Genomic DNA, 14,661 nt, shown 5'->3' on the forward strand with positions numbered 1-14,661 from the left:
TACAACTTTTCTAGCAAATGAAGGAATGATAGGTCCACCAATGGCTCTCGTGGGAGGGGTTATAGCAACAAGAACAAAAAATGATGATTAGAAGCTAGAGTTCAATGATCTCCACTTCCATGATTTCCTTGTAACAATTTCTAGCTCTTAAAGCGATGTATTCACATATATACTTCCAGTGTACCTGGCTTACGCCTTTCTTTACATCAATAAAATTTAATGTTACTTATAAAAGAAAAAAAAGGTATTAAGAAGCTAGTGGTCTGCAGTGATTTGTAGTGGAGGAAGAGTTGTGTAATAACGAAGAAAATTTTCGATGTAAGATCTTGTCTGATGAAAATTTAAAATTTCTAGACATAACTAGTATAGAAATTTATCTTTCCCCTTCACTAATTTTTTTTAAGGTATCTAATTTATTTAGGCTTGGGGAATTTTTACTTGTGTCCCCATTTGCTTCTCATTTTTAGCTACAAATGTGAGATCAATTTCAAATCTATGTCGTTATTGAATGAATCACAAGAAAAATATAGTATTTTAGGTTTTGTATCATTGTTTTGGCGATTCTTTTTCTCTGTCATGAGGTTTTCCAACATAAGGAGAGATCGAGGAAGAATCAGAGTTGAGGAGAGAGAGAGCTTGCTAAAAGATTGAGGAGAGAGAAACAGAGAGAGTGACCGAGGGGGAAGGGTTTGTGATCGATGAGCTCTGACAGAGAGATTGAAAGTTTTATTCGACAATCTCTAGATCGTCGATAAGCATTCGAGACTGCCAACGTGTCTTTCTCCCATTAGAGAGGTAAAACTCAGTTAGATGTTCTCTTAAAAGATAGGAAACACGAGGAAATATAATTAAGGTTAGGATCTTAAGGTTGCTTTACAAATTAAATGGAAGAGCGATCGGATATTTGATGGGCCAATTATTGTCTGAATCGCCTTCCACAGTTAATCAGAGATAGATGTTAAAAAAAAATGCAAGTAGTTAAAAGCAGATAAATAAGCAAAAGGGCAAAAAATAAGGAAAAGTAAAAGGCAAGAGAAAAGGTAGAAAGAAGGATGCATCTCCTTTTCATTCATGATTTTATTACCCTTTCGCACGTAATGTAAGCATCACCTCCACACCTCACCGCCAACTCGTTCATTCCAGGCACAACCACATCAAAATCACTTCTACTATTATACTCACAATTCCACGACCACCACAACAACAAATTCACCGTAACTCCTCTCTCTCTCTCTCTCTCTCCCCCCCCCCCCCCCCCCCCAACTGTCCAACCTATTCTATTCTCCCTATCTACAACAAACAATATGACCATCCTTATCCCTATTTAGGGTTCCTCTCTCTCTCTCTCTCTCCGATTCCGAGCCCACAAATTTCATTGACGAGACTTAGCTCTACCGTACCCAAGTCGCCTTACGGATCTTCTCATCTGCGTCCTACATCTCTGCAGAAACCCTAGAAAGATTGTTTCGCTATTAAGGGTTTCTACTGCTGCTTCTTCAGATTTCGATTCTTTAACATCTTTTCTTTACCTTTAGTTGTTGTTTTAGGGTTTTTCATTTTTGAGTTTTTGTTACAGTACAAAAGGAAAATAAAAAAATTGTAGAAGAAACAGAATCTCGTAGGGATGGATGGGTTTTGTATTGGTGGAAGTCTTGAAGAGCCTTCCAATCCTAAAGATCGTGAGCAATTCGGAGATAATTCCGCAGGTCTTGCTACGTTTTATTAGCTTTGATATAATTAGCCCCGGTTTCAGCTTTTCTATTTGCTTTTTACTGGATCTGGTTTTGGTTACCTGTCTGTTCCGTTACTAAAATCAAGGAATGCAAGATATGAAAGCTTCTTGCGCGATCCCAAGATGTGTGTATGTGTGTGTATAATTTGAACGGGGATCGTAAACTGAGTCAGATATGAATAGCAGTATAAGGTTCGGTTTGGTGGTTTCTTAAATATTTTGCTGTTCTTATCTTACGTTGCTGCTGCACCATTCTTTGTTTGCCTAACTACTTGTTCATAGTTAACTAGGATTTCTTGTCAAGCAAATGAGATTGTGGTCTTTGGTTTTAACAACTATGTGCTTTACTATAGTTGTGAGTCAAAATAAGAAAAGTTTTGATCAAATTCCGAGCATCTTTGCATTTAAAAGTAGTTCAAGAGGTATGGGAAAGAGACATGGGTCAGCTAAAACAAACCTTTTGATTGCCTTCTATGTATGCATATGAGGATTTTTTATTGGTCTGTTGCCTGTTGTGATTAATAATGTTTATTATGCGCATGTATTTCTGTTGTTTGGCTTCTATGAATATCTTCTTGTATTCAGAATTAAATTTGCTTTTACAAGTTATATATGGATAATGAAGGGCTTTTTATTTTTATTTTTTTATTATTTTTTTAACTTGAATCCTTTTGTAATGCAGAAGACACAGTATTTGATGCATCACAATATGCGTTCTTTGGTAAAGATGTTGTTGAGGAAGTTGAGTTGGGGGGATTAGAAGAGGAGGAGGTCGGTTTGCCTACAGTTGGGATAGACGAGGAAGAATTTCTGTACAATAGAGAAGAGGTAATGTGACTTTATTTTTTTTTTTAATTTCTTTCCTGTCTGTTCTGTACATCTTTTGTGCTGTGTCACCTTCTATTTATGGTTTGAATAGTCAAATAGTATACTTGAAACCATTTGTTTGGAATGTGAATTTTTTTTTGTATATTCTGTGCTTTGGAGTCCTGGATTAAAACTAGGAGAGGTTGGTTCTTATGTATACTCCGTGTACTTTAGCTTTTCCTACTTATATGAATAAAATTTCTTGATTATCTATCCAAAAACTAGGAGAGGTTTGAAAGATGGCCCGTGCAATTTTGGCTTGTAGGAGTATGGCATCTAAAACTGAGTGTTCTTTAATAATATTTCGTAGCATACTTTATTCTTACTCTTCTTTTTGCTGGTGTGTTCCAAGATTTGAGAGTTTTTGGTTAGTACAACATTAATTGATTAAGTTGCATGCCAAAAACGTCAACTTGCTCAAGACCATAGTTATTAATATCTAGGCTTACTTTTCAAAAATCCCCATGCTGAGTGAGGAAACGATGCCGCCTATGGAGTCTCTGTGTTGCACCGCACAGTCTAACTGCCTCTTTCTGCCCTTATGAGGCCTTTTTTCTTGGATGCATGTCTCAACTTAAAATATTATTGCATAAATAAGGTGTGACACAGCAGAAGGCTTGTGTCAGTCTTTGCATACACTTTTTTCCATTGATTTCATTGTTTTAAAAGCATGTTTAATGCAACTATAAGTGCCCAAGGAAAAATGCTTCTGGAAATTAAAGCAAAGTGCAAAGTGCATTTAATGCAGACCACGCAAGGTTAGAACCAGCAGGAGTTTGACTATGGCAATATGGCTGAAAGAGAGATGCTCAGTATGTTGAAGGAGATCAAAAACCAACTTGTCAAGTTCGAGGCAGCGGTTTTTTTGTTATCTACGAAAATAGACTTTGCTTTCAGCCAGAGGTAATAGGGTTGTAAGGCCCAATAAGAGGGAGTCCAAGATAGGCTTGAATCAGTTAAAATCAGATAAAGGAAAAATAGAAAGTCGTGTTCGGCCTAGTCCCTATAACCAAATCCAGAAGAGTGTGGAGGGTCAAAAGGAAAAAAGTCCCATTCGGAGTGGGTTTTGCGTTGGGTATCGACGTAGAGACAGCCGGAATGGAATGCCCTTTGCCACATGTCAGCATTCTCTCCGAAGAAACGATGGCACCCTCACCGGAGCTGAGTGTGACGCTAAGGTTTGAGGGAGATGTAGGGTCTGCAGAAGTGGCACAGAGTGGATTGCTGGGGGGTGACGCATCTCCAGTTCTTGCCGATGAAGCGACGGCACCCAAGTCGGAGCTGAAGGAAATTTGTGGGTTAGTCGCCAACCCAGAACATCCAATGGTGACCATGGCCTCACCACTCATGACAAAGAGAACAAATTTTTTGGTATCTCTTTAGGCATCTTGTGACAGTAACAAGGGTGCTGTTGAGGACGTATGGCATTTGAATGCAGAGGATGGTGTGGAGGAAATTTTGGGCTTGTCGTTGGTGCCTTGCGAGGAGGGATGTTTAGGGGCTGGTGTACAGTTGGGAGTTGAGTCTGGGGGAGATGTTGTCCCCTTGACAAAGGCTTTTGATTATGTGAACTGAGACTTCTTATTGTATATCCTTGGTAGGTATGGTTTCGGGGAAAGATGGTGCCAGTGGATAAAGCATTGTATCTCAACAGTTAGATTCTCGGTCCTGGTCAATGGCACTCCGGAAGGCTTCTTCAATAGCTCTCGAGGTCTGCGACAAGGGGATCCTCTCTCCCCACTTCTTTTTATTCTTGTAATGGATGTCTTGAGCAGAATGTTGGAAGGGGCAGTGAAAAGCGGTTTCATCTCGGGCTTCTCGGTAGGTGGTTCTCCTCATGGAAGCTTGACAATCTCCCACCTCCTCTTTGCCGACAATACCTTGATTTTCTGCCATTCGAATCTAGACCAATTTCGATTCCTACGTGCTCTTCTTCTTTGCTTTGAAGCTGTTTCTGGCCTCAAGGTGAACTTAGCAAAGTCAGAGGTAGTCCCCGTTAGCTCGGTCATCAACTTAAGTGAGGTAGTTGCCATCTTGGGCTACAAGGTCTCTCTCTTGCCTATGAAATACCTTGGACTTCCCTTGGGAGCCTCTCATAAATCTAAAGCAATGTGGGAAGGGATGATTGAGAAAATTGAAAGCAGACTGGCAGGGTGGAAGAGAATTTACTTGTCCAAGGGGGGAAGAATCACGCTTATTAAGAGCACGCTCTCTAACCTTCCAACTTATTTCCTCTCTTTATTTCCTGTGCTTGCAGGGGTGGCGAATAGACTAGAGAAGATTTTCCGTGATTTTTTATGGGGTGGGTTAGAGGATGCAAAGAAATGTTAATCAAATGGGATAAAGTATGCACTCCGTTGTCTTCTGGTGGGTTGGGCTTAAGAAATTTGCGAACCTTCAACAAGGCACTCCTGGGAAAATGGTTATGGCGGTACCATCTCGAGGGAGATGCTCTTTGGAGGAACATCTTAGATGCCAAATATGGGAGTATCTGGGGAGGTTGGTGTACCAAAGAAGCAGGAGGGACATATGGCGTGGGAGTTTGGAAATTTATTCGGAGTGGATGGAATAACTTTCTTGGTACCTGCAAATTTGCGGTGGGAAGAGGCACGTGCACCCGTTTTTGGCATGACATTTGGTGTGGGGATGTCGCTCTGAAAAATGCTTTCCCCTCTCTTTTCAGGATCGCTTTTGATCAGGGTTCCTCGGTAGCCGATAATATGTGCAGTGCTGTTGACTCCATCCAGTGGTCTGTGAGATTCTCTAGAGCTGCCCAGGATTGGGAGGTGGGAGTCATCACTGATTTCTACAGCGCATTATATGAAATGAAGCTAAGGGCGGGAGGGGAGGACAACTTACTTTGGACATGCACAGGAAAAAAGAAATTCTCAGTCCGTTCTTATTACAAGGCCTTGACAAACGACCCTTGCAACGTCTTCCCGTGGAAGAGCATTTGGAGGTGCAATGTTCCCCTCAAGGTAGCTTTCTTCAGATGGGTGGCTTCTCATGGTAAAATTTTGACTATAGACAAGTTAAGAAAGCGTGGACTTTACTTATTGGATTGGTGCTTCATGTGCAAACACGACAGTGAATCTGTGGACCACCTCCTTCTTCACTGCGAAGTAGTTAAGACCTTGTGGGATGAAATCCTATTCAGGCTTGGTATCGCATGGGTTATGCCTAGGAGGGTGATTGATTTATTGTCTTGTTGGCAAGGGATAAGGGGCAATCGTCAGATAACTGCTGTTTGGAAGATGGTACCTTTATGCTTAATGTGGTGCACATGGATCGAAAGAAATAGACGCTATTTTGAGAACAAGGAATGCTCCCTAGATGGTTTCAGGGCATTTTTCTTTCATACCCTAATACTTTGGGTGTCTTCTATTGTATTGAATGGAACAAGTCTTCACGAGTTTTATGCTACTATTCGCAGCACTTAGTTTGTAACTAGGCTCTCTTTGTATACTCTCTGTGTACTCAGGCTTTGCCTATTTACGTGGATCAATAAAATCTTTTACTTATAAAAAAAAAAAAAATCTCTTCCTCCTTTAGTTGGTTCATCATCGGATTGGGTCCTGCAAAAGGTTTAATGAAATACACAGTGTGTTGGGATTACATTTGGAGGTTTTGATGACCAATTCATAGCACTACTCACTGCTATTGAGGCGGGTCACTTACTTGACACAAAATCAAGATTTAATAAGAGCAGGGAGTTAAAGCGTCTTACTTGGGCAATCAACGACGACTCCAAGGGAGGTAGTTCAAGGAGGACTAGAGGGAGGGCATGAAATCTTCCTACATTCTTGTAGGAATTGTTGTAGTATTAGTTTCGGGTGTAGTATGTAGAATGGAGCTTCTAAGGGAGTTTGTGGTGTCTTAATTTTGTGGAAACAAGGGGTTGGGGTAGTTACGGTGATTTGCTTTGCTGTGGGGAGGAGCGTTTTGTCCCAATCGGGCTTGGTGTATATTGGATGGACTTGTCATTAGGGGTACTTTATTATGGGCTAGGTGTTCTCTCTTGTATACACCATTGTATTTGGTTACACCTATTGATATTAATAATTTTATACTTATAAAAAGAAAATATTCAAAGAAAAAAAATTTATTTTCTGGAAGCTCTTGATGTAAAGAACCATGCTTGTCTATTTTCATTAAAAGATAACATGATTCAAATAGATATAACTATTGATCAGCTGCCCATCAAGAATGACAATAGATTTGTAGCACTAATTTCACGTGCATTTGTAGGTGTTTTTTACATCCATTTGCTTAATTTTTCCTTGGCCTTATGTTATAACATGTTCGAAAATTGTTTATCAATAAAAAAGGACGTTGGCAAATATATTTCGTAAAGCATAGGGCAATAGTGTGCATAATCATGAAGGTGTCTTAGGGGATGCTTGAAGAATGAGATGAGATGAAAAATCTGTGAATGGTAGTAAAATGGTTTATGAATAGTAGTAAAATGGTTTGAGTTATGATATTTTATGGGGTTTTGGGAAAGGAGAGAGAATGTTGAATAAAAAATATTAGAAATTAAAATATTGTTGGAATATAATTTTTGTTTTGGGATTTGAAAAGGTTGCATTGTTTTTTGTTTGTAAGTTTGGAAAAGTTGTAATGATTAGTTTGAAAAAAGTTGTAATGATTAGTTTGAAAGTATTTGTGTTTGAGTGATATTTGGGAAGGAAATGAGATGGGATGAGTTGAATATTATTTCCAAACATGCCCTTAGTTTCCTACCTTGTTCGCCTCCCCTTCCGCTTCAACCAAAGTGAAGTATTAATTTTGGGTGAGTAATCATTGCAAAAGAAGCATTTAGGCCCTGTTTGGTTAACAAAAACCAAAAATTTCATCTCAACTCATTATTACAACTTTTTCAAATTCTCATACAAAATATAATAAACAATTTAACTTTTTCAAATCCCAATACAAATTTTATATTAAAAAATTATATTATAACAATATTTTATTCATTACTATTTAAAATATCTCATCTCATCTCATTTCATCTGTATAACCAAACGGGGCCTTAGGCTTCTTGTATGCCTTTTGATGTAGGTTCATTGGATTGATTTTGTGGAATCTTTAATATTCATTATTTTATGATGATGTGGTTGGTTGTCTTAAAGGGAGTGTAATTTTCCTGGTTTTGTTTAGGAAAATGGTGAATAGTTTCCCACATCGCTTAGGAGGGAGAATTTCAAGCCCTTTATAATAATTCCAAGAGGCTCCAATTGTATCATTGACCAGTTGTTTTGGAGCATGGGCTCAGATATGGCTTGAGCTTTCTTTTAGTCTTTCGAAATGATATTAGAGGCAAACCCCATAAAAGTGGGACTCAAGCCATTCCACCTATATGATGGAATTGCCTAACGAGGACATTGGGGATTTAAGAGGGGGGAGATTATAATACTCTTGATTGTACTTGTAAAAAAACCTTTAATACTCTGGGGGAAGGTGGCAAAGGGTTCTCACTTTGATTGGTAGGAGAAGTTACAAGCCCTTTATAATGATTCAAAGGGGCTTCAACTGTATCATTGACTAGGTTTTTTTTTAGTATGATCTTGGATGTGGACTTTATTTTGGCTCACTACAATGAATCTTATATATTACTAGTTGATAAAAAAATCGTGTATTACAAACTTTTGTTTGTATACGTCTATTTGTTTCACTCTTTTGCCATTGATTGTTTGCAGTAGTAGTTATTAAAATAATGTGATATTAGAATTTAAATAAAAAAATATCGTTGCGTTCTAGCATAAGTATTTTCTACAGTGGAATTAATTCTTCGATCTTGATTTGCAGGGTGAGAATTTACAATCTTTGTCTGATATTGACGATCTTGCCAGTACTTTCTCAAAGGTCAGTTTACTGGAAGTGATTATGCTGTCACAAGAGTGGAATCTTATCTTATGTATTTATAGTTATTGGCATATGTCTGTTTATTTGTGAAAGATGCATTTGAGATACTATCATCGACATTATTGCTTGTGCCTGGAGATTGGTCACAATGGCTCCCATTTTTGCAGATTTGTTAGTATAGGATGCCTGCCACACCTCTTGCAGTTTGTGATACAGAATACCTACATCCTTTATCTAATTCTCATGTAAAAAAATAGTTTGAGGAATACATATTTTCAATATAAGGTCTTGTAGGGGAGGGCAAGCATATTAAGAACTTGAAGGATTATTTGATGATGTTTAACATATGGTGGTGCCAGAAACTTCTAACATTTATTCAGCTGTAGTTATATGGATGATTGTGCTTGTATCACACTTTTCGACTATCCTGTCAAGAAGTGGAATGACTTCTTTCCTTATTGGTTGCCTTTTTTTTGGGCCTGGAATGGATATTCCTAAATGTTTTATGCTTGTTCTAGAATGCACCAACCTCAGTAGCATTTAGCTTGGGTTTTCCATTACCTCCAGTTCTAGTGTGGTTATGAAGATATAAGTTAGGATGTTATGTGCCTATCGGTGCATAAAGTGCTAAACTAGTAGCCCATCTGTCGTATCTATTTTCTCATTTATATCTTGAGTCAGTGCCTTCTGCCCAGATATGTGAAGAAGTGCTGTTCTTCTAGTTCTATGTGCTCTTAGAGATTTTGGAATGCAGTTGTAGGCTTTCAATTTATGTTGGCCCCTTTTTTAGGTGGGTGTTTTTTTTTTTTTTTTGGGGGGGGGGGGGGGGGGTGGTGTTGAATATAATAAAGAAAAATTCTAGACAGCAGCCTACACTTTTTCACACCACTAAAAAAATGTGATTCTACTTTTTTACCCTCTTTCATTTTACACTTAAAAAAATATTGGTGTGTTGGGTGTGAGGCTGCTGTGTAGCATGCCTCTATAATAAAACTAGTACTTTATGTTAAAGATGATTCCATTAAAATGGTAGGTTTGAAGGAAAACTGAAGTTCATGCATGATATTTTAGCATTTGGTTTAGTTGTTAGCTCACTAGTGTGATGTTTCCATATTGTCTGGGAATGACTGCGGTATGTTCTTATAATTAGATTTGTCGTATACTCTGATGATTTATGCAGCTTTCTTGTTGTATAATCAAAGTTTATTCTATTGTTTCAGTTGAACAAGGTTGTTAGTGGATCAAGAAGCACAGGTATCATTGGTGATAGGGGATCCAGAGAAGGTGAGCGCACTATATTCCTATAGAATCAAACTTGGTAATTTACAATAGTTCAATTTCTCTTTTGAAAAAGTAATTTGACATAAATCATTGGAGCTCATTGTTTTTTCCGTAATTCCTGTGACTTCTTTCAGTTTATGTAAGTTTTATTAGGTAGTGTTATGTGGCTCGTACTTGGTTATTTACATCTTGTGGAACTTCATTATAAGTCGAGACCAGAATGCTAATTGGGATGCAATATAAACCAAATTTCTTTGGATTTGGTGTAGTTTATGGATCGTTTTTCTGCATGTTAAAAATATTGGTATGGACTTTTGCCCCGTGCAATGTATGTGAATTTTGGTGGGAGCAATGTGAACCATTGGGCAGTATCTAATTTTTCCTACACATCGGTCTGTATTAGTCGCCACATTTTGGGGATTAGTGATACATCATGTGTTACTTTGTTCTAGGTTGAAAACTTGACAACTAACATTTGTTTACTAGTTGTTGGTTGCTTCAATTATCGTCTTAAATGTAATTTGGTTTGTGGTTCTTGGATTACCTGCTTGGTTGGCTGTGAATGAAGCAGAGGATATAGAGCTGCTTGCCATGTTGAGGGGTCTGCAACTTGTGTCCCACTTGGGATAGCCGATATAGTTCTGGAGAGTGATGCTCTGAGTTTAGTTATGGGTATAAATTTTGAAAAGCCAATCTACTCATATGGGAAATGTAGTTGAAACATAAGAGTTGGAACATCTAAAACATAAAAGCAAATATATGAGTTGAATAATCAGTAAATAGATATCAAATAGTAAAACATTTTACACAAGCATATCATATTAGCCGTACCGTGAGCAAATTCATTACATGTAATATGGCACACAAATCCTATTAAAGAATCTGCAAAACCTTACTTCCATAACATATCATGTAATAGATGAAATTTCATTAACAAACAAATCATTCCAACTTGAACATCAAGGGCATGATCATATGCTGACTAAAAAAACATGAAGGCCATGACCATACTACAGCCTTGCTTCCTTGACTGCAAAACTTCAACACTCCTTAGCAACCAAGGATTCTTAGCTGTGTACTAAGGAAAGAGCTGTTGCATTGCATGATCACAAATGGATTGCATTGCACTATGTCACCTTTTATTTTGACTAACTACATGCTCCATTTTTTCTGGCAATTTAAAGTGGCTGTTAAATTATTGGTTATGCCAGTAAGCAGGTAAATCAAGCTTTTTTGGGGATGATAAAAGATGGAACCTGTTTTTCTTGATTTGGCCAAATCTGAGTTATTTATATGGCAATTTGACAGTACATTTACTCCCACGTGGTTCTGGCAATTGAACTTATTTTCCTTTTGTGTGACTTTGCAGGTTCATCTGCTGCCGAATGGGCACAAGGGGATGACTTTCCTTACTGGTTGGATCCACACGTATTGGACTCTGAAAGCACTCAGGATGGCAAACGATGGTCATCACAGCCAACCAATTGTCTTGCTGAATCAAAGCCTTTGTACAGAACGTCTTCATACCCTGAGCAGCAACAACAACAGCATCACCAAAACCATCACCTCCAGCATGTCTCCAGCGAGCCAATTCCAGTACCAAAATCTTCTTTTACTTCATATCCTCCCCCTGGGGGCAGGTCTCCACAGGGTTCACCCAACCACCACCCAGGCCATCTGAATGTCCCATATCTTGCTGGTAGATCTGAGATGGGATTATCTTCACCAACTCTCTCCCCCTTCTCTAATTCTCAGCCGCAGTTGACTGGTTTACAACACGGTTTGAATTTTGGAGGAAATATGCCTCAGTTTAGTCAGAGTCTCTCAGGTAATAGCCGACCACCAAGCCACTGGGTTACCCAGTCCAACTTTTATCATGGAGATCCTTCCGGCCTTGTGAACAACTTGCTGCCACAACGGTTACCCCATCAGAATGGATTAATGCCGCCACAAGTAGTGCCACAGCCACAGCCGCCACAGCATAGGCTGCATCATCCTGTTCAGCCGTCATTCGGCCATTTATCGGGGTTTCAGTCACAACTATATAACCCTCAACTTTCTCCAGGTCCTCCCTTAATGGGCAAGTTTGAAGCAATGCTTGGCCTTCCTGATCTAATGAGAGATCAAAGATTGAAATCAGCTCAGAAAGGGAGAGTGAATCTTAGGTTTCCCCATCAGGGCTTTGATACCAGTAGCCACAGGAGTGATAGTGGGTGGCCGCAGTTTCGATCGAAGTATATGACATCCGATGAAATAGAGGGTATCCTTAGAATGCAGCTTGCTGCAACGCACAGTAATGACCCCTATGTAGATGACTATTACCACCAGGCTTGCCTTGCAAAAAAATCTGCTGGGGCGAAGCTGAAACATCATTTCTGCCCAACTCAAGTGAGGGATCTTCCTCCTCAAGCTCGTGCTAATTCTGAACCACATGCTTTTCTCCAAGTTGATGCTCTTGGGAGGGTTTCATTTTCATCAATTCGTCGACCTCGTCCACTCCTTGAAGTTGACCCTCCGAATATGTCTGTTGCTGGCAGCTCTGAACAAAAAGTTTTGGAGAAGCCCCTTGAACAAGAGCCAATGCTTGCAGCCCGGGTCATGATCGAGGATGGCCTATGTCTTCTTCTTGATGTGGATGATATTGACCGTTTCTTACGGTTCAATCAGCTCCAAGATGGTGGGGCCCAGTTAAGACGGAGGCGGCAAGTCTTGCTGGAAGGGCTGGCAGCATCACTTCAATTGGTGGACCCACTCGGCAAAAATGGAAACACAGTTGGCCTTGCTCACAAGGATGATCTTGTTTTCTTACGGTTGGTTTCTCTTCCCAAGGGGCGGAAGCTCCTTGCACGGTATCTACAGCTTCTTTTTCCTGCAGGCGAGCTCATGCGAATAGTCTGCATGGCAATATTCCGTCATTTAAGGTTCTTATTTGGTGGCCTTCCCTCTGATCCAGCTGCAGCAGAAACAACAGATAATCTTGCTAGGGTTGTTTCCCTGTGTGTCCATGGCATGGATCTTAGTGCAATCAGTGCCTGTCTGGCAGCAGTAGTTTGTTCCTTAGAGCAGCCCCCACTTCGTCCTCTTGGAAGCTCGGCTGGAGGCGGGGCTTCCCTGATTCTTAAGTCTGTTCTCGAGAGGGCAACTGAACTCTTAACCGATCCTCATGCTGCTAGCAGCTACAATATAACTAATCGGTCACTTTGGCAGGCCTCATTTGATGAGTTCTTTGGCCTTCTAACCAAGTACTGCATGAATAAATATGATAGTATTATGCAGTCATTGCTTATGCAAGCTCCATCAAATATGTCTACTTTTGGGTCAGATGCAGCTAGAGCTATCAGTAAGGAAATGCCAGTTGAGCTGTTACGAGCAAGTCTTCCTCACACCGATGAGAACCAGAAGAAGCTGTTAATGGATTTCGCACAGCGCTCGATGCCTGTAGTTGGATTAAACAGTAATAGTGGGAGTTCTGGTCACATGAATTCGGAGTCGGTGCTGGGTTGACAGAAAGTTGCTTGGATATCCAGTAGAGAGCACTGTTGGAAAAGGGAAGTTATGGTATACATCAAGGGACCCATGATCTTCTCTCATGCTTTCCATGCAAAAAAGATCTTCACATGGCAGCTATGTGAAAGTGGAATCTACTTGTGAGTGGTTTAGTCCGTTAGGTTTTTATATGTTTAGTTGTTTTTGCTGCATCTTTCATTCTCTGCTGCTCTGAGAAAACTTTTAAGCAGGCCCTTCGGTATAATTATGTCTTGAGTCTGCAATTATTTTCTCGCTCATGGGCTATTGTTTTTATTCCGTCTTTTCGTTTTTTCTTTTGTGAATTTGAGGATGGAGCTTATTTTCATGCTCTGTGGTGGTCCAGATGATAATAGTAGTAAGAGTTATAGGTAATTAGTATGTACAGATTTTAGGTAGAGGTTGATGTCCCCATTTTCCTTTCCTATTATTAAACAAAGGATGTGGGATTGGTTTTATGTTCACCTCAACTTGTAAGAGAGTGCATGCTATTCTATTCCTGACTGGAAATGGTTTTCATTATATTATTATTATATTAAGTTCTGAAACTGAAGACAACACACCCCCGCCCCCGGCGGGTGATAATGGATAATTGTTTTATTATTATTATTTTTATTATTGGGATGTTTTCGAACTGAAAAACAGTGCCTCTCATTCCTTCAAGAACTGTCCCATATTTTGTTCGTTGGTTGTACTGTAAGTATTATGTATATTCTAAGTTTGTTGTATACTGGCAAATACAGCAAAGGGTCTACTGATGTTAATTTTGGAGCTGTACGTTAGACCAGCCCTAGCATTTATTCCACGGAAGAAATGCCGGTAGCTCTCTACTAAGGGAAGAACCGCTCGCTACTTCCAGCATTTTTTTGGGTTCGGTTTGATTTTTTGGTTTATCATTCACATTTTAGACACTATAAATTTAATATTATAATTTTTTTGAATACTAGACTTAATTGTTAGAATTGAATATTTATTATTAACAATTACTAATTCATTAATGTTAAATTATACTAGTATGGTATTAAGTCATTTCTAACTTATTAATGAGATTAATAAACTTGAGTAATAAGATTGAAATAGTATAATTAGTGTCTAATTATATTAGTATAAGTAGTGTCTAATTTGTATAAAATGTTGTATTAATTTTATGTTATAAGATTAATAGACTTGAATAATAAGATAAAAATTTCATGTTATATTAATTAGAAATTTAGCATATAATATATATAATAATAATATACAAAATTATATATAATATATAATTAAAAAAATATGTATACCAGTTCGGTTCTTAAATGGATTTTTGAAATATAAAAATCTGTACTATATCGATTTAAGACTAGTTTCAGTTTTTAAGAATCAATACCGCACCGGATCGATTATAAACCATG

At 38.8% G+C, this 14,661-nt stretch overlaps 1 protein-coding gene across 1 annotated transcript; it reads left to right on the plus strand.

Annotated features, from left to right (window-relative positions):
• Positions 1 to 1,229: 1,229 nt before the first annotated feature.
• LOC122289438 (protein PAT1 homolog) lies at positions 1,230 to 13,818 on the plus strand. Its single transcript, XM_043096415.1, has 6 exons — positions 1,230 to 1,478; positions 1,577 to 1,706; positions 2,415 to 2,560; positions 8,408 to 8,464; positions 9,685 to 9,748; positions 11,115 to 13,818. The coding sequence occupies exons 2-6, from the start codon at positions 1,625 to 1,627 to the stop codon at positions 13,247 to 13,249; spliced, it is 2,484 nt and encodes an 827-aa protein (XP_042952349.1). The 5' UTR covers positions 1,230 to 1,478; positions 1,577 to 1,624; the 3' UTR covers positions 13,250 to 13,818.
• Positions 13,819 to 14,661: the final 843 nt, after the last annotated feature.

This window comes from Carya illinoinensis, chromosome 12 (genome assembly GCF_018687715.1).
Source record: "Carya illinoinensis cultivar Pawnee chromosome 12, C.illinoinensisPawnee_v1, whole genome shotgun sequence".
NCBI classification, from domain to species: Eukaryota; Viridiplantae; Streptophyta; class Magnoliopsida; order Fagales; family Juglandaceae; genus Carya; species Carya illinoinensis.